The sequence below is a fragment of the Gavia stellata genome, chromosome 16 (assembly GCF_030936135.1).
Source record: "Gavia stellata isolate bGavSte3 chromosome 16, bGavSte3.hap2, whole genome shotgun sequence".
Lineage (NCBI taxonomy): Eukaryota > Metazoa > Chordata > Aves > Gaviiformes > Gaviidae > Gavia > Gavia stellata.
This window is the reverse complement of record NC_082609.1, coordinates 595,490-617,220: the sequence shown is the minus strand read 5'-3', so window position 1 is coordinate 617,220 and position 21,731 is coordinate 595,490. Positions and strand designations below refer to the sequence as shown.

General features: G+C 36.8%; 1 protein-coding gene across 2 annotated transcripts in view; it reads left to right on the top strand.

Annotated features, from left to right (window-relative positions):
• The window catches only part of TCERG1 (transcription elongation regulator 1), a 33,440-nt gene that overhangs the window by 8,502 nt on the left and 3,207 nt on the right, over window positions 1-21,731 (top strand). Inside the window, exons 5-17 of one of the 2 annotated variants that reach the window (XM_059825634.1) lie at window positions 2,823-2,885; window positions 4,211-4,411; window positions 5,714-5,829; window positions 6,973-7,061; window positions 7,883-8,043; window positions 8,872-8,938; window positions 10,018-10,153; window positions 11,134-11,223; window positions 11,989-12,107; window positions 14,182-14,332; window positions 18,666-18,830; window positions 19,680-19,862; window positions 20,960-21,139. In XM_059825634.1, the coding sequence (XP_059681617.1) occupies window positions 2,823-2,885; window positions 4,211-4,411; window positions 5,714-5,829; window positions 6,973-7,061; window positions 7,883-8,043; window positions 8,872-8,938; window positions 10,018-10,153; window positions 11,134-11,223; window positions 11,989-12,107; window positions 14,182-14,332; window positions 18,666-18,830; window positions 19,680-19,862; window positions 20,960-21,139 (1,721 nt within the window). Of the gene's footprint in view, window positions 1-2,822; window positions 2,886-4,210; window positions 4,412-5,713; window positions 5,830-6,972; window positions 7,062-7,882; window positions 8,044-8,850; window positions 8,939-10,017; window positions 10,154-11,133; window positions 11,224-11,988; window positions 12,108-14,181; window positions 14,333-18,665; window positions 18,831-19,679; window positions 19,863-20,959; window positions 21,140-21,731 lie in introns of both variants that reach the window. The other variant, XM_059825633.1, reaches the window with a different exon arrangement.

The window sequence follows — 21,731 nt, the reverse complement described above, 5'->3', positions numbered from 1 at the left end:
TTAGGAATTACAAAGCAGCAGCTCTGAGCAGTAGCCTCCTATTTTTGACTCTGTACAAGCTGAGTGCCGTGACTTCTTTCCTGCTGTCCTTTTAACACATTGATCCAGTACATACGAAAGGAGGCCTTTACCTTCCATCGAATTGGTTGGATGAAAAGTAATCCTTTATACTACTTCTTTGGTAAAGGATAGAAGCATCAAAGTAGTTAAAATGGGTATTAATTCTGCTAATTAGAAGAGAGCACCAACTTTTAGTTGCCTCTCCTTTTAGGGTAGTCTTCTAAAGTAACTGGGCGAAACTACTTTAATCTGTAATTTGGTTGAAAAGGAAGTCACAGTGTAGTACTCATAGTATTTGTTCCCTGTCTCAAAACAATTCTGAACATGATATTCAAGGCTGAACAAAAAATGCATAAAGGGTAGAGGGAGAATTCTGATGTCTGTAGATTTGTGAGCTTTGGAAGAACAGTAAAAAGGGTTAAGCCTTAAAGGTGGTCAGCTGAGTGTTCTTAACTGCCAGCAAGGGATCAGCATAGAGTGAAGGGTCCTTACATACCTTTGGAGGATATAATCATCTACTCAAGTGTGAACTGTCAGGTGAAATGTGGATGGTCAAAGCAGCACAGAGGAGTGCCAGTGGGGCGTGTGCTTGGGTTGGGTTTTTACGTAAGCGCTCAGTCAAAAAGTTTTGTGAGTAGTGCAATGCAAAAGGAAAGGCAGAGCAAGAACATCGATCTCTTTCTTAAACTTATTTTTGAATTTTTTTTTTTTCCAGAATTTTCCTGGTAGCAAGTCTTAGATCTGGCCTCTTCTCCTGTTCTCACAGTGAGATGAGCCTTTTGGGTGGAACTCATAACACATAGGAAGGATACCTGGCAGTAAAGGGTGTGCTTCCACTAATGAGTCTATTGCCTGAATAAAATCAGTCCACTTCTTTCAGCTAATTCTGGCTTGAGTTGGTTGTAATGGTTTATAAACACTGTAAAAGAAAAGGAAACCTTTTAAAATATTTTACAGTAACAAGAAACAAAAGAGAAGTCAAAATTACTTCATGGCAGTATAAGGTGAAGTCAAAAAGACTTACAAAGTTTTAATGTGTAGGTGTTTGGGGCTTTCAGCACTAGCTATATCATCAGCCAGATTGCTCTCCAGTCAGAGACAGAACTGAACGATACCATTGTCAAGTGATTTCAAAGTTAATCTCTGTATTATACTATAGTAAGACGGAGCAATGGAAGAGTTGATTAGTGATATCTCGTAATCTCAGACCTTAAAAAGTAAGTCTGCTTTCTCTTAATTCATACGTTAAAAGTTAGTTGTATGTTTGAGAATGAACTTGGCAGAGGAAACAGCTTGCATATTTGCTAAGTCTTATCTGCGCTGCAGTATCTTTAATTTCAGTTATCCCGCAGATGGCATTATTTATACTGACCCAGTTTTAAGACATGCTGTAACTTCCTTAACAAAACGAATTTTCAGATTAATTTTCAAGTACATAATATGAATACCCTACCCCCCACCCACCACCCCAAAATTTAGACAAACACTTCATTCAGTGCTGTTTGAGTCAATGTTTTTGTGTCTCAAGTCATACTTTTTTTTATAAAACTAGTTTTGGATTCTTTTATTGAAATTATTATTAAAGAACATTACAATTCTGTCTTCTCACAATATTTTTAAAATAAATTGGCAGTGTTTTTGTATGCTTTCCGTACTAGATCTCTAATGAAGAAAAATAGAAATTACTTTGGTTCTAAACACAGGGGTTTAATTTCACATTGCGCTGGAGGATTTCCAACCTCAGATGATGGAATTGAAACCATTTAAGGGGAAGTTTCTGAAGTATTTCAGTTTCTGAGTGTCCAGACTGGACCAACGTAGAGAGAACTTCTACAGTTTCCTTCCGCACCCCAAAATGAAGGTTTTTGGAAATGCATTCCCCTTACTCCTGTCTAATTTCCTACTGAATTTTGCATCTAATTGAAGAGGATGAGATGCTTCCCTCTTCGTGGCCTTTTCTATGTCGTTTCTTAATGAGCTGGAGAGCAGAACAGTGCATGATGCTACCTTTTTGAGGGCTAGTTATGCTGCTTTTAGAGCATCTTTCAGCTCATGACATTCTTGATAATGTAAAATAAAGAAAATATTTGCTGCCACTGACCTAGTGCAGCTTTGTGTACCTCTGTTTGCAGCTTCACTGCTTTTATTTCTTTCCCCCCCTTCTTCCACCTCCAGCCTTTCCGTAATGACCCTCATAACCTCAGCTTTCCCTCTGGGTTGAACTTGGCTTTCACCCTGCCATGCCTTGCTAGTCTGACTAGTTTAAAACTGTCCTTCTACTCTTACCACTGCTTTCTAAATGCAGCAGCAGACTGAAAATAGCAAAGACCATTCATTTCACTTTGTTGCTGCTCCCCTGATGGATCTGTCTGAGCAAAGGCTGTCAGTGGAAAACAGCACCATTAGTAGGTTTTCCCATGGTACTGCCCTAAAGGAGAGCTGAGTCCCCCCTTGAATGAACTTAAACCCCTGAATCTTCATTGAAATATCTTTTTTTCTTTTTAATGACATCCCAATAATTTCCTAAACAGCTGGTTTAATGTAAGCAGAAACTGTTGCTGCAGCCTAAAATCAGTTTTATACTTGATCTGGCATAAAATATTGGAGCAAAAATAATTCACATTTTCTTGCCGGGAGGCTTTCTCTTTGCCAGCTGAAAATGGCATTCCAAATTGTAGCAGGAAATCTGTAGCATCCAGACTCCCAGTGGTAGCTGACATACAATGGCAGCTTTCCAACATGCTTGCTTATCCATTTTACAGGTGTAGCAATGATGCAAATAGTCAGCTGCCCGTATGTAAAGACAGTCGCTACCACCAAGACCGGTAATTTTCAAAACCATCTTAGTTCGTTTTGTCTGTAAGTTGGCATGGTAGTGAATGTTGTTGTTTATCTTTTATTTATTTATTTGCTTCCCCAATTGAATGAATATATATACTTTATTTTCAAAACCAGTATAAATGCAAATATCATATTTGGCCAGGAAATTACTTTCCCAAATAACTGTTAGTGTTAGTTTACTTTTTACAAAAAGTCCAGTACAGTTTTCTGTAATCATTGAGTTCTGTAATAACTGTGAATCTCTTCATGCCCATACTTCTTAGTTATTAGTTTCTTGTGCGTGGATTTTTGTTTTTCCTACTTCCACATGTATAGTGACATGATTGTGCTCGCATGTTGGTGTGCGTGTATGTGCGTCTTAGTATAAATTTTCATTTTTCAAATTGTGGATTTAAGAAAAGTCACTTACTGACAGTACCTTATAGCAATGTGTAATGTGTGCTTTTCCACTATTTAAAAAGATACTTTTTCATAGAAATGTTAAAGGCTCAAAATTATGATCTTGTAGTTCTAGTCCTATCCAATTTGTTTTTCTAAAACTTGTCATTCAAAATGTGTTCAGTATATCCATTTTGTTGGCATGAGTAGAGAAATAATAGGGTAATGTAGCATTCTGGCTTTCTTATCTTTGGATATTTAGTTGCCATTTTGCTTTAGGATGTGAATAAAATGTTTTTTTCAATCGGTCGGCAGTACTAAACAAAACCGTCACACAATCTGAAGTTATTTCATTCTCATCAGTTTTTATCCAAGGCTCTAAAATAACGTTAACTTTTTTAAGTCAGGATTTAAGATTTACCAGAGTTCTACTCCATATTATACGGCTCAAATTCAAGCCACTGTTGTCTTCTTTCAAGAGCAATAGGAATATCTCTTAAAATGACAGCATAATTAAACAGTGGAGTAGATTTTCTTAAAAAAATAATTGTTTGCTATAGAGATCTAATAAAGACTTTTTTAATAGAGCACTTAATTTTGAAGTGTTAAAGCGAATGTCTAAAAACTAACAAGCTTTGTGCTGTGCAGAATTACACATTACTCTAAAAGAAAAAGCTATCTAATTTGCCTGGTAATACGGGCATTACTGATTGTAAAACACAGGAAGGAAATATAGTAACAATGCATTGCTTTCCAATTTAATTTTTAAAACAATCTTTATATTTATTTCTATAGTTTGATTATTTGTAAATTAAGTCAGTAAAGTGTTAGGTTTTGGTTCTTAGGTACTCCATTGTGACTTACTGTTTTCTTTCCTTTTTTCTTTTCTTTTCTTTTCTTTTTTTCTTTTTTTTTTTTGTTCTTTACCCAGGTGTCTTGCCAGGCATGGCCCCTCCCATTGTACCTATGATCCATCCTCAGGTTGCTATTGCCGCTTCACCTGCTACGTTGGCTGGAGCAACGGCAGTCTCTGAGTGGACAGAGTACAAAACAGCAGACGGAAAGACTTACTATTATAACAATAGGACTTTGGAGTCAACATGGGAAAAACCCCAAGAACTGAAAGAAAAAGGTACTTCCTTTTTTTTTTAAAATACACTGGTATACCAGGCAAAATTGCTTAGACCATTAATGGTTGTGTTTGAAAATGTGAATGGGAACATTTCTAATACCTTATATCCCTTAAGAATATTTTGAAGTCCTGATTATAAGTATCCATTTGAGTTGGTCTTGAGTCTGAAAGTTATAGTTTCTTTGTTTCCCACTGTATTGTAAGAGTATTTGGTTCTAGAGTTGCTTCCAAATTCTGTGACACTTAGGTAAATGCGTGTTTCCACTCCAGTAGAAAGTAAGTACTTCACGTGCTCCCGTGTTTGAGAAGATCCCAATCGCAGAAAGATAGAAAGTGAGGGGAAAATTCAGTTATTCTAAAGACTGTAAACCAGGAAGGAATGAAGATCATTGAAATGCTAAATTTCAGATCTTCAAAAACCAAGTATATAAATAGATTTGGAGTATGAGGAAAAAATTAATTACCTCCCCCTGTCCGCATCCCTAAGTCATATTCTGGTCATATTCTGTGACTTGTGTTTATTTGAATCCACATTATATCCATGGGTGTTGTTATATTGGAGGGAAATTGTTCTTGTATCTTAAATAAGGAAGAAAGGGCAAAAATCTTGTGGCTTTTATTCAGTTTATAGAGTCTTTTAGGAAAACAAATCCAGTTGGACTCAAATAGTTCTTCCTTTTATTGTCTGCTGAATTTTTCAGTTACAAGAAATCTTTGTTTAGACAAATTCAGAACACTTACACAGCTGGTTTGTTTAATACCCATCTTTCTAATAATTCAGGTTTGAATAATAGGTCTTCTTTTTACTGAGGTGAAAACATCTAAAATGGCAAATAGCAATTTTGCTGAGTAAAGATTATACATTTTACTTTTTTTTTTTAAATGGGTGCAGAGCAATCCTCAGATGATTCTCCATGAATTTTCTGATTTTTATTTTTTTTGTCAACAGCATTTCAAATGTGAAAGTGGTCTTCAGTGTTGCACTGTTGGTTGCAACTGTTGGTTGACATTTTTATTGGTGTTTCGGCTATTTCTGTTGGTACACTTTAGTTAGCTTTTTAATATAATAGGCTGCCTTACAATATTTCATTTTCAAGTCCCAAGTAGATCGTGGTACAGAAGGTAATCACATCTTTATAAGCAGACACTGTAAAGCCCAAGAAGGACAGAAGTGGTGAAAATACATTAAAAATAAGTTTTATTTAGCTGTTGTGCTTGGAAAATCATACTGATCAAAAGAAATTTGTTGTGGTTCTATAATGATTTCTTAATAATACTGAGGAAAATTCTATCTTTATTTAGAAAAAATGGAAGAGAAGATTAAAGAGCCAATTAAAGAACCTACGGAGGAGCCTTTACCAATGGAGACAGAAGAAGAAGAGCCAAAAGAAGAACCTATAAAAGAACTTATAAAGGAGGTAAAAGACCTTGCAACCAAATAGTCAGTATCGCCATTTTGAATCCTACATCCTACAGGTGTGGATGCATCTGTAGACCAGGCATATTGACAGGAGACATGGTTAGTAGTTTGAGTTCTTAAATTCCTGGGGTGATTTTTGAAAGCCTTCGTTTTTGGACTTTATAGCTTCCCCCCCCCCCCCCCCCCCCTTTTTTTAATTAATTTTTTTACATAAGGAAAAAGAACATTTAAAAGAAAAATACAGAATATGTGAATTAGGAAATTAGTAAGAACGTGGAAAAAAACCTAGCTGATTACATAGACATGATGTGCTCTTGCTGATTTTAAGGTGTTCAGAAAAATGAAACTTGTCCTGAAAGTTTGAAGTCTTTAAATTAATAGCTTTTTCTCTCTTTCTTTACTTCTTTATTTGAAACAGTTTTGAAACAAAGGTTACACATTCTCCATGTGCTATAACTAATAAGTTTAGTCTGTTAGGAGCACGTGTCCTAGAAAATGTCGCGTTTACACTGCAGTGAACAAACCTAACTTTTTTCTTGTAAGGCATTTTGTCATGCTGAGAAAGCATAGTTCTTGAAGATGCTAAGGTGTTTGAAGAAAAATTAAAGCTTTTATACTGATTTCTGTGAACTTCAATGTAGCTTAGTAGGCAAAAGCCCAGAATTCAGTTGCTGTTTTTTATTACCACTCTGCCCTGTTTACTTTTGAGGTAGCTGCTAGTTTGCTTATTTCTGCTACAAAGGTTATTGCAGATTTTTGACTGTTTCATATTCCCTGTCTCATTTTCAAGTAAATTAATCTTAAGAATAAATCAAAATTTCTTTGTGAGAAACTAAACCTTTGCCCCTGTATTCAGGCCCTGGTTCAGATTCATGCAGATCTAGGAAGACATTTAAATAAGGTTTCATAGAAGTCAAAAGTTAACTAAACACTTAGAGGTTTTCTTAATTGATATTTTTGAATAGCAGTTACTGTTGAAATTCCAATGCCTCTGTTTTAAGCATGGATGAAGTGTAATTGTGAGCTGTTTGTTACCATTGTTTCAAAATACATTTGCTTGTTTAAAACAAGTTAGTTACTTTATTATAAATAATTAGCTAGCTGTCATTGCCTGAATCCTGTAACTTGTTGTTTCCTTGAGGAGCCAAAAGAGGAAGAAATGACTGAAGAAGAAAAAGCAGCTCAGAAGGCCAAGCCAGTTGCAACCACTCCTATTCCAGGAACGCCATGGTAGGTGACAGTTCTCCCTGTGGCCTGCTACTGCGGGACTGAAATATTGTTTCCTGTAGGCACCAGGAAGGTTGCTGGGCAGTTAGAATGAGTAATAGCATGTGAAGATCCTGTTCTTGGTACGCTTCTGTCTCAAATAACGTTGGATTCCTCCAGCCAACACTGTTCACACTGTGCCAGTACTTGTGATGTTCGGTGGTGTGTGTATAGCCTTTCTACCACACGCTAACTGCAGTCCTATGATGTCCTGTAACGTCATGATGAGGTTACTCTTGCTGTAATATATGTAAATCATCTTCGTGTGTTTGGATGACCAAGGTAAAAATCTTACGGATGGGAAAGGGATATTGTTTTAATTTTTGCAATTTAGCCATTGATGCTTTTTCATTAATGTTTGATATTTAAAACTGTCTCCCTTCAAATTATCTCTGTGGTTCTTTCATCCCATCGTTTATAAAATTCTGGCAGGATCATTAGGTTGCTTTTTCTCATATTTTTGCGGGGCATTGAAGAGGTGAGGTACATTTTATCCCAAAATCTGATTCAGCTGTCTGAAACATTTTTCTAGAGAAGAACTGAGTATACTGCAGCTCCTGATAAAAAGCGTTTTTAAAATTGCATTGCAAATCTGCTAGCAGAGAAAAGCAATAATTTGGTATCCCATTTGGATGGTAAGAATGTCTGGTAGTTGTGCAGTAAGTATAATCTGGATCTGTCTGTGACCATTATGCTTGCTTCAGTCTTTGAATATGGTAACAGGTATACAGAATGATGAAGACAAAGATAATACAAGACTTCCTGTCTGACTGTTAAATTTCTAGGTGTGTGGTGTGGACTGGTGATGAGCGTGTTTTCTTCTATAATCCTACCACTCGTCTTTCTATGTGGGACCGACCAGATGACCTAATTGGAAGAGCTGATGTGGACAAAATTATTCAAGAACCTCCTCACAAAAAAGGAATGGAAGAAGGAAAAAAACTTAGTAAGAGCAATCTTACTGCCTTCTTAAGAAGTCTGAATATAGTTTATCACTTATTTTGTGTTGATTTGCAAAACTAGTAACACTTAAATAAGTGAGAGAAATGGAAGGACATATTGAAAAATGTATATAGCTTTGGAATTTAAGAAGGCTGGTGGGAATGCAGATTTATAGAGTCCTTTGGAAAAAAACAGTCCATTGGAGAAAGTAGATACTAACAAGGTTAATTTTTTTTCTAAATGCCAACAGGCTGAAAAAACCCCACAGTTTTTACTGACTAAAAAAAGGGACTGTGTTTGTTTTATAAGCAAGAGGAATTTGGGGGCCAGAAAAGATTAATCATAATGTACAAATGGGCTCTCACAGAAGAGGATTTAACTTAAAGAACATCAACTGGAATACAGTTTTGGAAACAGCTGCCAAGAGCAGAGAACATTCAAGAGGCTGCTGAGATGAGACTTCTTTCTGGCTTGAGTTCTAGTAAATGATCCTGGGATGACATGTGGGCTTGGTAGTTGGAGGAGAGCAAAGTGCAAGTAGGTAATCAGGAGATCCAAATGTGCTTCCTTAGACTGTTTAGCCTGAGTTTTTTTCCCCTGGAAATAAGAGGTCAGTGTTTGTCATTTTAAATCCAAAGTTGGCAACAAGTCCATTAGTCCTGCCACCAAATTCTGATAGTGTTATTCTGAAAGCAACTGAAAACCATGTCTTCCTTTGTAAGAATACATTATTGCTGCATACATTTTCCTCTGTTTTTGCACAAGGTTTCATTTGTGATTTACAAACTTTTCATAAAGATGAAATCTAAAGTATTATTGAAATCTGTTACAGTTAGAGAAGAGCATGAATCTACAGAGGAAGCAAATGAAGATGAGCCTATTAAAATTAAAAAGCGCAAGTAAGTTTGCTTTTTCAGTACTAAGTGGTCTGTGTAGATAAAATGTTTTTCATCTGAGCAGCATGTATACTGTTGTATTCAGCAGAGTAGTAACAGTAACTTAATAGGACTGGTGAACACAGTCACCAGCTTTTTGCTATGCTATTTTACTTTAGCAGCTCAAGTATTTGATATTTCTCTGAGATAGCTGAAATTCATGTATAGAGGAAATAGCATCTCCTTTGGAAATCATTCGAGATGGAAATAAATGGTATAAGTTGGTGAATCCAAGGAATATTTTGAGTGCAGCTTATCTTAAATAGTTTGCTTGTGTTGCTTGTTTATCTAGCTTGTTAATTTCTGTGCACAAGATTTTGTTTCCAAAAAATCCAGCCATGTAGATTTTTCATAGTGATTCCTCTGTTTTCACTGTATTGTAAGGTTTTAAGAGTTTTGTTTAGGTCTTTTGGTCTGTTTTGCTTATCAGAAGTGATATATGTCACTTCCCTCTAAGTTACTTACACGCACTGTTTTAAAAGTAGTTTTACCATTTTATTTGTTATTGTGTACTCTTAGGGATGATCATAAAGTTGTTAGCAGTTAGGGCTCTGAGTTTGTTTGGGACGAAGCACGTTTGCTCTTAGTAAACATAAATCAACAAACAGCACACTTTTTTCCAGAAACGCTTTGATGGATGAATGTATCGCTTGCGTTACAGCATTTTCCATTATAATGATTATAAGGTTTTCTCAATTTGAACTCCCTTAGCCATAGTCTTTTCATAGAGCCTCATGGTCTTGATAAGAAAATTAGTGCTGTTAATGTAAAATCTGTTGCACATCTGGCAAGACCATTGAATACAACCAGAATGTGCTAACTTCTTGGAGTCATTTGTTGGCACTGAAGTTACTGAGAATACCTTGGTTCTATAGCTCTTTCAGTATGAAAGCATTCATATCCAAGTCTCAAAGAATGGCTTTCCTGATTTGTAAGCCTGTAGTAATTGGTTATATCCTTTCTGTCCTGGTGTACTTCAATGTCTAACCTACAGGGTTGACCTGTTACTTCTCAAGTTATACTGTATGTTTAATTTTTTTCAGGAAAGATGATAACAAAGATATTGATTCAGAAAAGGAGGCTGCTATGGAAGCTGAAATTAAAGCCGCTCGAGAAAGAGCCATTGTTCCTCTGGAGGCTCGGATGAAACAATTCAAGGACATGCTTCTAGAAAGAGGGGTCAGAGAAATAAGTGTGTGTGTATATGTGAGAAGGGGAGAAAGGGAGGGGGAGGTTCAGGCAGAGGTCTCAATTCATAGTGAATTCAGAACCTGCACTGCTTTATGTAAGGGAAACAAACTCATCCTTCCTCTGATTAATGGATGCATTTGGTATAAGACTCCATATTTCAAAGGATGTTACAATTATAGCAAAAATTTTGATTTCTAAGCAACTGAAATTGAACAGTATCAAGACAGATTTTTTTTTTTAAAACTTTTTTCCAAGTTAAGTAATTATCTAATTTAAAGCTGCCATTGAAAATAAATAGGACACACAAACTGCATACAACCTTAATGTTTTTGGAAATGTTCCTTCATGAGAAAAGCAGTAATTTCCACGGTATTCTGTACACTCTTATCCTTAAATATGGGGTACTTTTTGCTTTTAGTTAACTAAATTTGAAATTTGCTTGATACCAATCAGTTTTGATAGATAAATTAGGCTATTAAAATATAAATTTATATACGAGCTTTTAAAAACAGAAGTGGTTCCAGCTGCCTATGCAGCTTTCATGTTGTTTCAATAACTGGATTTTATGGCATAGTTTTAATAAAGCTTGTTTAAGATGAGTTCAAACGTGTTTAAATCAATCTCTTTTGTAGCAGAACCATTTACACTCGTAACGTTTAGAAAAGGTATAGACCAGGCATGGGATATGTGTACATAGAATCTCAAGGCTTTCTTCTGATGTATTTTTTTTTTAAATGTCACACAGTAGTAGTAATAAAGCATGTGTTATTATTTAGAAGTTTTCAGAGCCAATTAGTGTTGAAACTTCCTATGGCAGCCTCCATCATCTATTAGTGATGAAAACTTCAGGATGAGTTTGTTTCCCTCTTTTCATTAGATGTCCCATAGTTTTCAAGCAAAACTGTACAACTTCTGTATATTTGAGGAAACTTAACCATTAGTTAAAATCTGACTTTTTTTAATTAAAGGTCTCTGCTTTTTCAACATGGGAGAAAGAGCTACACAAGATAGTTTTTGATCCTCGTTACTTACTTCTCAATCCAAAAGAAAGAAAACAGGTAAAAGAGAAGTCGAATTCACTCCCCATCCAGACACAGCTACTACAGGCTATATCTAAATCCTCAGTCTGCTATATTTGTTCCTGCTAACCTTCCAGACTAATTAGTGTTGCAAGGGATTTTTGTTATGATTAGGGTTTGTCTGGAAATGGAAGAAGCCAGCAAGAAAAGAAGTGAGTTGATAGTTTTTATTTTTCCTGTGGTTGGAAGAGCTAATACTTTAATACAGTGAAAGTTGTATGCGTACAGAGAGCTCCCAACACCTGAATGAAATGGTGAGGATCGTCAGTATCTCTTCAACATATTGGCATAATGAATAATCTGTCTATTTATTAAAAAAAAAAAAAGTGGTTGGGGGAAAAACTAAAGTGCGTTTTTATTGTTAAGCAAGTTCTCCCTCCAGAAGCTTTTCTTCAAATGGATATAGGGAAATGGACAACTTCAGGAATACAGGAGATGTCTGCTGTCTTTAAATATATGACCCAGAAAAATGGCAACATAACATGAATGTGTGTGAAAATTCTTCACAGGTCTCAGATTATGTGTTTAGATATAGTACACCACATGTTCAGCAGATTGGAGTAATTTGCATATTCAAATACGAAGAGTCCCTAACCCTCCTTTCTACCTTGTCTATGTTGGTTCTGTGGTGAGAGGAAAGGAAATAGGAAAAAAGGAAAGAAACGGGATTTCTCCTCCCCTCTTGCCTAGAGTTATGTGGCTTCAGGTTTGTATGTTTTGTGTTGGTGACTGGTGTTTCTGTAGGTATTTGATCAGTATGTGAAAACCCGAGCAGAGGAAGAGCGCAAGGAGAAGAAAAACAAAATAATGCAGGCCAAGGAGGATTTCAAGAAAATGATGGAAGAAGCAAAGATTAATCCAAGGTAGGAACTTCTTTCTTGTTCATATGCATAAGCTCTATTAGAACGAAGTACGTTGGGTGGTGTTAGGTAGATTAACCTCTTTCAAAATGGGCGAAGAGGAGATAAATCATCATATTGTTGAAATCGTCTTTTACCTGCTCTATTCACCTAACCCATGAAATAATAGAACTTACCATTTATAATGTTTTACATATTTTAAGTCATTTTGAAGAAATCCCCAGCGTGCTCTCCGGATTGTGAGAAAGGCCTCATGATCCACCACAAATTTTCTTTAATAACCCTGTTTCTTCTTAAGAATATTAGTAATGTCTGAGAAGTACTAGGGAGGTTTCTTCAGTTTAGAGGGGGCTGAAGGGATGTTTTTCTCTTTGCAAATTATGTTAATAATAATATGATAGAATGTTCTGGTTGCTTTAATATAGAAATAATGACATATCCCTCAGATTCAGACCTGCTTGCAGTGATAATAGCGAGGTGATGACAGTGAATGTACTAACATGCAAGATTTTATTGCTAGAATTGTTTGTTTCACAGCTTTCTCTCATAGAGTTCATGAAATATGTGCTTATGTCACCAGATGAGCTTTAAAGCATTCTCTTTCAGCATCTCTTGGCTTATCTGGCATAAATTCTTTTACAGTGAAATAACAACTCATTTGTTTCACTTCAGCTTAATTTTTTTTTCAGGGACCCGTTTGGAAATCTAGTGGAAGCCAGTGTTAACTTTTAAATTACTTTAAATCTGATTAATAACTCTTATTTAAAACACCTGTCTGCTCATTTAATAAGAGTAGCAGTTTTGACAGTAGTAGGCTGGGAGGAATGGAGGCTTGGAAATGTTTTAAGAAAAAGTTCATCAGTAATAAGTCTAATACATCATTCAGATGGACTATTATGTTAGCTTTAGTATCCTCAGCTTCCAAGATCTCTGACGTGTCATATTGGTACTGACTGTTATCTGAGTATGGGTTGGGGTGGGAAAGAGAGTTCCAGCTGAAATACTGTCTTGTTTAATCTTATCCTTTGTCTTCTGGTTTCAGTGTTTGTCTAAAGATATTGCTGTACTTCTGTGAGTGCCAGACTGGTTTTTTTATCATCTCTCTCAGTCCAACATGCTTAAGAGTTTGTGTTCCACTTCACTTAAACAGCTCTTGTTCTTCAATATAGCTCTACATTCACTTTCTAATCTTTTTGAATAAGCTACCAAATTCTCTTCTTGTTTCAATTTACCCTACAGCAACAGTAGGCTGGATTTTCCAAGTCTAATTATTTCCATGCTGTGATGAAAACATTCGTATGATTATAAGTGTCTCACGTATTCTTGGGGCCAGATTTGCATCAGAGCTTGGAAAAAGCACAGTAGTGGTTTTTTTCGAGGTAAGTGGCAGTACTGTATCTACTGCACAGATTGGAATCTGGCCCAGGAGGTGAGAGAACGGTCAGGGAAATGCTATGGGGATAACGGGTTGAAAGCCCAGTATTACTGCATCTGCCCATAGTGTTTAAAATATTTTCAACTCCATGTGTGTTAAGATTAGGCTGTACCGTGTTCACCGTAGGAGGAAAAATTGATTCAGCCAGTGTTCTGTTGTGACTAATACCAAAAGGTGATTCTCTTGGTGAACTCTTAGCATGGTTTGGCTGCAAGTGAATGCACGTAAAATTTTTGGTTTCACAGCTGTGAAATACCTGGACAGACTGGTGGCTGAACTGCTAACCCACAAAAAAGAAGATTTTTGTAGACAACTGAGTTTTTTCATTTCTTCTTCTTGGTTGCACTGTAATCTCTCTTCCTACTCCTGCACTTTCTGCAGGTTGCTGTATTCAAACAAACAAACAAACAAAACCCTGTAAGTCTCTAACAATATCTTTCATGTGTGTGGCTAAACCTGACTCCTTTCTATATAGTTCATTGATCGAGCATCTCTATAGTGAGACCATAGGATGTTGCCTTTTTTTTTATTTTTTAAATTGTGCTCTGGCATGTATTCTAGCAGAAGAAATATTTCTCTGCTGAACCTGCTTCCCAGCAAAGACAGCTCTGCCAAATGAGTTCACTTGCCATTTTGTTGCAGAACTACTTTTAGTGAATTTGCAGCCAAGCATGCTAAAGACTCGAGATTCAAGGCAATTGAAAAGATGAAAGATCGAGAGGCCTTGTTTAATGAGTTTATCACAGCGGCAAGAAAGAAGGAAAAAGAAGATTCGAAGACCAGAGGTGAGAAGGTAAGGTGACTTTTTCAGTTCCAGCAGTGTGAATGGTGGGAGTCTGAGTGAGATGGGACAAAGCCAATGCTTGGTTTCCAGCGTGCCTCCTCTGAGACACGGTCCTTCTCTTTCCATAGAGGTTTTACAAGGTAAACACTTCACGGATGTCCTTTTGGTTTTTCTGAACTAACTGTTTTAAGTTTGCAGGTATACTGACTTGTAGAGTATATAGAATTGAACTTAATTTATTTGTGAAGCTGAGTTTAATTAAATAATCACACTTCTTTTTTGTTTACCTAAGCAAGTAACATTATATTCTTAACTGGAATAATGCCTGATTTTTATTTTTGTTTAAAGTTATATTATCCTGAAGCATTAAAAGGAAAAGGATTCTTGTCCTGTTTGGCTGGAAACCCCAGAACTGGCCATTACCTCTCTGTTCTTTCAGTGGAGGCAGTAAGAACTTGAAATTCTCTGTAGGATAATCCGTTTAAATTTCAAACAGCTTCCATATCTTCTCTTTCCATCTAAAAGCTAGCACTTTAGTGACTTTTTAATCTTTCAGTAAATATATCTTATGTATAAACTGCTGCTTATTAGAATTAAAGGTCAGCTATTAAAGATTAATGAATTCCAAATGTCATTTGACCGTATTGTCAACAGCAGGAAGCAGGCCTTCACCACTGGGGAAGCAGGCTACTATGGAGGCGGCATCAAATACTATCATCAAAATAGGCAGCCACTTACTTAAATGTCCCTGTGTGTTGTGCGAATGGAGAAAATAACCTCTAAGCCTAATCATTTTTGACATTTTAAAGTCTGCAATATTTATTTTGTAGTATAAAGTTATTACAAATTTCACCTACTAAGAATGATTACAGAAGAGAAAAATGATGAATAGCAGGTTAGATTTGGGGACAATTTCATTATTGAATAAGTTTTGCTATTTTTTTAATTTAGATACTCTGGTCTAATTTGATTCTGTACTTGATTTTTTTCAAATGTTGACTTATTGCTGATATTTTCAATAAATGATTGTGCTTTCAGAGGAGAACTGATGTAGTTCAAAACTAGACTTTTACATACTGCATTTTGATTATGAATATGGAATTTTAAAGCATTCTTGCAGCTTAATAGTGCAGTTGAAGACTTTAAAAAAAAAGTAAATATTTGTTTTGTTGTTGCATGATTGTTCTAAAGTTGAAAAGTTAAAAGAAGAGAGATTGTATTTGTTTGCTTTTGAAATAATGTTTTTTCTCCAAAAGCCTTTTGTAACCATTTTATGTATTCTGTTTTATAACAAGTGGATAGACTTTACAGTTATGTGCTGTGCGGCCTGTCAATCAGTTCAGTCTGACAGCTGTCAATCACTGACACGCAAATATTATGGGATTCCCTAGTGAGGAAAGAATTGGTATCTCTGTGTGGTGACTTTAGCCTCCCGCAGTTCCGGTACTTTACATTTTTTTAGTTTCTTTCCTTGTGAAGTGATGAGAGTTGTACCTGCAATGTGTTAACTGCCAAAAAAAAAAAAAAAAGACTTCTAAATACATCTGAAATATTTTCAGTCTTATTTTCCTTTGATTTTGAAAGTGCTTAAAACATAGAGGAAAATTTAAGGCATTTAAGGTGAAGCTTTCTCAGTCTGTTTTAAAACTCAAAAATCTTTATCTAAGGAGGATCAGCTTTACAGAAATCTTTAACGTAAGGGTTTTAAATTTAGTAGTGATTTGATTTTGCTTCATTGAGTTATGGCTTATTGGATGGTGATGGAGCAGCCAGCTTTTCAGATGGTTGTTTTTATTCATGTGGCTAATTTCAGTGAGTAAATACAATGCTAATACTTCTCAGATGACAGAGATGAGTAAGTACGCCTGGGTTTGAGGATATCAGGGAAGGGACTATGGGCTGGTAACGTTGACCAAGCTGTTCATGTGCTGTCCCAGGACACAGCATTGTTCCACGTCCTCAAGACGAGCCGTGCCAGCAGATGAGCCTGATGTCCCATGTCACATAGACTTACTGAAATGTTCAGCTGCAAACATGCTGCAGCCCACTGTGCTGATGGCTGTCTCATCTATCCTGTCATCTATCCTGTATCAAGATCTCTTAACAGTTTTCTTATGTAATATTCTAGTTACTGTGTATAGGTATACTAAACTCACAACATCATAGAGCTATGATCTTGGATTATTCCTTGGTGAGATGTTTTTGACTCAATTTTTTGAGAAGTTTTTGCCTTTTTTTTTTTAATTGAAAACCAAATTGCAATACTTGCGCTATATACACTGCGGATGACTGAAGTGAAACCCGTGCTTTAAGAGCATTAAACGTCTCGAAGTGTCACTCGTTTTACTCGAGAGGGAATTGGCTGTACCCTCCTGGTTTTCTGCTAAGTTGGTCGCTAGTGAAGCAGCAGATGTCCCAGCTGGCATCTCTGTACAGAAGTGCAGGAGCTCAGGAGTGAGCAAACGCACGGCTTCCGAGGCAGTGAGAGGGGTGCTGCTGGTGGCTCCTGCGGATGCACCTTCCTACAGATTGTGGTGTTCTTAGGTCTGGTTTTGTATTGCAGCTGGTGCCACAGTGCTTCCAGCAGTGTTGCGGGTATGCAGTTTTTATCTTGTGGAATATATATTTATGCATAAGTGATTTGTGCAGAAACTTTGAGATACCCTTACTTTATAGACTTCTGTAGCAATGTCTGGGAATTGTTTGATTTTTAACAAGTATTTCTAATGCTATGGCTTAGAAAGCTTCATACTTTTGATACTGCATGCATGTTTTAAGATGTTTTGAAACAACATTCTTAATTTTACTATGAATAAATGGTTTGCTTAGTGTTTTGTTCAGCTACTTTAAGAAAAAGTGATAGTGCTGTAGATGTAGAGCAGCTTCCCACTGGCACTAACCAGTTGTTTTCTAATCTCTGCTTACTATCTTAGTCTCTCTGTGGAGATAGTAAAGATAAAAAGCCTATATAAAGCCTTTTATGTTTATATGTTAATATTGTAAAGAACTAAAATTATCGGTGGGCAAGGCTGCAGAATGTTGGTTCTGATCTTCATTTCATTCTTGCATTCTGTAACTAAACACATTTTTAGAGAATCGGGATGTGACAGTTCTCTGGCAAGCCAGAGTTTGTTCGCCTGTCCATCTGCTCATTTCCCTTGTGAACCTCCGTGTTTTGGAGCTAAACTGCTTTTGGTGGTTTCCTTTTTTTTTAAGGGGATGAGGAGAGGAGATAAGTAGCAAAAACTGAACGGCCAGTCCTTCTCCTAGTTTGTTTGGGGCTTTTTTCTAATTAATGTGCCATAAAGACGGATTTTGTTTTGTGGACCAGCAGGGTTTGGGATGCTGTGAAGGCAGCATGCTTCACCTTGTGTGTGGAGTCCCTAGAGTCATTCCCTGGCACTCAGCGAGTGAGGTGAACCAGCCCTTTGCCTCTCTTCTTTGGAGAGATGGAGGCTTAAATGCCAAACCAGACTTCTAAGGAAATAAAAAGGAGACAATACCTAGGACCTAAAGTGCAGCAGGAACAGGGAGATCATCTACCCCAGAAAAAAAGAGATGTAATAAAGGCACAGTAGTCGCTCTTGCAAGTGCCGGTTCTGGGAGTTTGGATGAAAACGTGTTGCTAGTTGTCTCAAGATAAAAAAACCCAGTATGATTGATCCTCTGCTAGCCCTTTGTAATAGCTGTTGTTATGAACAGAGTGCTGACATGCCATTTCCAATTGAAACAATAGACTAAAACATTTCCTTGAACTTTTATATATATGTGCATATCCATCTTAAATGTAATTCACTTAATTACCAAATGTGGGTAATTCTTTATTGGTTAGATCCATCTTAAGACATTGCTCTTTATCAGCAGATCCAAGTATTGTACCTCTGTACATTGTATACTTGGACGATGAATCCATAAATACTTGATTTTTCTACAGCCCTGTTTAAAACTGCATAGCTTTTGTAGTATTAATATGCAAAATGCTATAATGTAGAATCAGTAACTTTGATATATGTATATAAAAGCTCAAAAAACAAGCTTAAATTGGAGTAAAATAATAAAAACCATTGGTGAATCATTCTTTAAAGAATATAGTTCATCTTAGATGTAGCAGATCTTCTTAATGTATCTGCTTTAGCAAAATTGTCCCAAGGGGAAGTGAATTTTAGATGCAGTTATGTCTAAATTCAGAGTTTAAGTGATTTCTCTAAATTGTAATGGTATGTAATATTAATATACTTTCCTCTGTTGGAGGTAAGTTGACTCCATTTTTCGTAAGAGCAAACTGTTGAGTATCAAAGTATCTTTCTCAAGTATTGTCTTTCTGTTTCTATCTGTAAACCAGATCAAAATGGACTTCTTTGAACTACTGGCTAATCACCACCTGGACAGTCAGTCTCGCTGGAGCAAAGTGAAGGACAAAGTAGAGACTGACCCCCGTTACAAAGCAGTGGATAGCTCTTCACAGAGGGAAGACCTTTTCAAACAGTACATAGAAAAAATAGCTAAGGTATGCATGTGACATTCGGAAGCGTAACTTTGGATGTCCTACTGGTTGCATTGCTGTTAATGTGTGAAGTAACTAACTAGAAGGTAGAGTAATAGGTGCTTCAGTTCCATACTAAGGAGAATTCTATACCATAGTTATTTGTAGAAGTACCCCAGAATGACAGCTGGAAACTTAGAAGTACTATCCCTGGTGGTGGTGGTGCTGTTGCAGATGTTCATGGTATGTGTATGCACACGTGCATACACCCACACAATATTTGGGAGAATTTCTCCAGCAGAGCAAGAAAGGCAGAGATTCCTGTAAAGCCATTGGTTGTAAAAATGGCTGTAAAACTCCAGAAAATACAGACACTACATTAATTACTTCCTACCAGGATGGGCAGTTTCCTTTGTGATTTTTTTGTGTCAGCTGCGCTTCCTTCAGGAATATAGACGGATCATACACAGTTCCTTCGCTGGTTCTTCTCTTTTAATCCAATATTCCTACCTTTCCCTTCCAGGCAATTAATGGTTGAGAATGTAAAACTGGGCTAACAAATAGTGATACCACTCTCCCCCTGTCCCCCCATTATTCAGGGTTTGTCACTGTACACAAACAACATGCTCCTTAGAATAGTTGTTCTGTGATCAGCGTTGTGACCAAACTTCTCTTTCCCCCATGTAAACCCTATAATGCTTCAACACAGCTGTTGAAGCAAAATTTTGTAATCTGTAGATCTCAAATCACTTTGAAGTGTTTTGTTCCAAGATGCCTTTAGTTTGATAACCCTTTAATTTACTTACTCATCTAATGAAAATGTGAAAGGTGTTATGTTGTTTTTATTGAGGAAAGTTTGTTCTTACATTTCAGAATTTAGATTCTGAAAAAGAAAAGGAGCTGGAAAGACAAGCTCGCATTGAGGCAAGTTTGCGTGAACGAGAAAGGGAAGTCCAGAAAGCTCGTTCGGAACAAACCAAGGAAATTGATAGAGAACGTGAGCAGCACAAACGGGAAGAAGCTATACAAAACTTCAAAGCGCTTCTGTCTGATATGGTGAGATATGGACAGGCTTTCTCAGCTTGTCAGTGCATTCTTTTTGTAATTGTTGCACTATGTAAAAGCTCTTTGGCATCTGTAATTAAGTTCATATAGAAATAGAATCCTGTTGTCTTCTCCCCACTGCCCTCCACTCACTGTTGGGAGTTTTGCCTTGGTTGGAAGAGGATGCTTGCATTTAGGGTTCATGTTCTGGTACCTCGCCCAGGGAGTTAGTGGATAGCATTATTCCTGCTGTGTTTCCCTGGAGTCTCACGGTTGATGGCAGATTTTCAGTCGTACTACTGTAAACTTCTGTATGTCTGTTGGAAAATTAGATATTGTTGAGCATTAGGAATAGTCCCCTTATTTTTGTGTTGTCTCTCTTCTTCATGCTCCAAACACAGCGCCTTTGTCTTACCATTTCTCTGCTATGTTGTGTGTTTACTTTGTTCTGCTAGTCAAGCTAATCTGAGAGAGAGCAGTTCTTGTATGGCGAATGTCCTATTAAAAGGACAGGATTAGCAAAATGAGTTTTCACCAGTATGTGTGCTATGCCCTTGCTCCCTGGTCTAAGATACAAAATCCAAGCACGTTACTAAGTGCTCGGTGCCACGTTTCAGCACTGAAATCTTTGTAAGGGGGCAGTATATAAATGGCTCATCACTCTGGTCTGGTGGTATAACTAGTAACATAAAGCAACAGCTCCTTGAGGATGCTCTCCGGGCTAGAAGCGAGGCACTGCAAAGCTCCTAGTGTCTCTTTGGAAATAATTATCTCTGAGGCTGTCTTTCCAGACCACTTGCGGTTAATATAGTACGTTATGCACAGAGGAGGAGGGTGCTGGATTTTTCTTTTTGAGAGAATACTCAGCCAGGTCAGTATTCAAATACTTCACCTGTATTTGAACTGATGCAAAGTAATTCCTTCTGCCACTCCTTGTTTAGTATTTGTGGGGAAGCTACTACAGTCTCTTACTTAAAAGCTTTCTTGTTTTTTAATCTTTAATTTTAACCTTAAAACAAGAGAAATTAAAAAAAACCCTAAGTAGTACATAAGAAATATCAGTGAACTGTAGGAAAAATGGTTTAAAAAAAACCCGTCTTTTGGCTCAGGTACGTTCTTCAGATGTGTCATGGTCTGATACCAGAAGGACTCTACGCAAAGATCATCGATGGGAATCTGGCTCCTTGCTAGAAAGAGAAGAGAAGGAGAAGCTCTTTAACGAACACATTGAAGCACTTACCAAAAAGAAGAGGGAACACTTTAGGCAACTTCTGGATGAAACTTCAGCGGTAAGAGTCAAACTTCAAATCTTTGCCAGCCCATTGTGATTGATCTTTTTCTGGTTTTCTGTCACACAATCTGATTTGTTTGTTTTTATTGCCAGGGCCCCTTTGCTTCACCACTGTCTTTTCTACTTCGTAACAAAATTTGTGCATTATGTTTCCTTACCTGTTTATCTTGAGTGTTACTTTGGTTTAACATATAGTTCATTTACATTTAAACTTGTAATCAGTGATCTTTTTATCTCCTCTAGGATGTTATGTTTCTTCAACACTGAGTTATTTGATATTCTTTACTGTATGGGATCTTGCTCTTTCAGATATCCAGTGTGTTTGTCTTAATGAATATCAGTATATAATCTTACCAAGTTCATCTGTTTTGATGTTCTCCTGCTTTATCTCGTGCTACTGAATCTGAACTTTTATTCTCTGTAATGCTGTGGAAATCTATCACCTCTTCTGTGTATTGCGGGGTTTTAGTGAGTCTTGCTGTTTTTTAGTTATGTGCCAACTTCAGTCAGCTTTCTTTTAAGCCAGAAGTTTTTACCCCATTTTTTAATGCATTAGTTGAAAGTGCTTAGAACATTAGGCAGATTTTTAG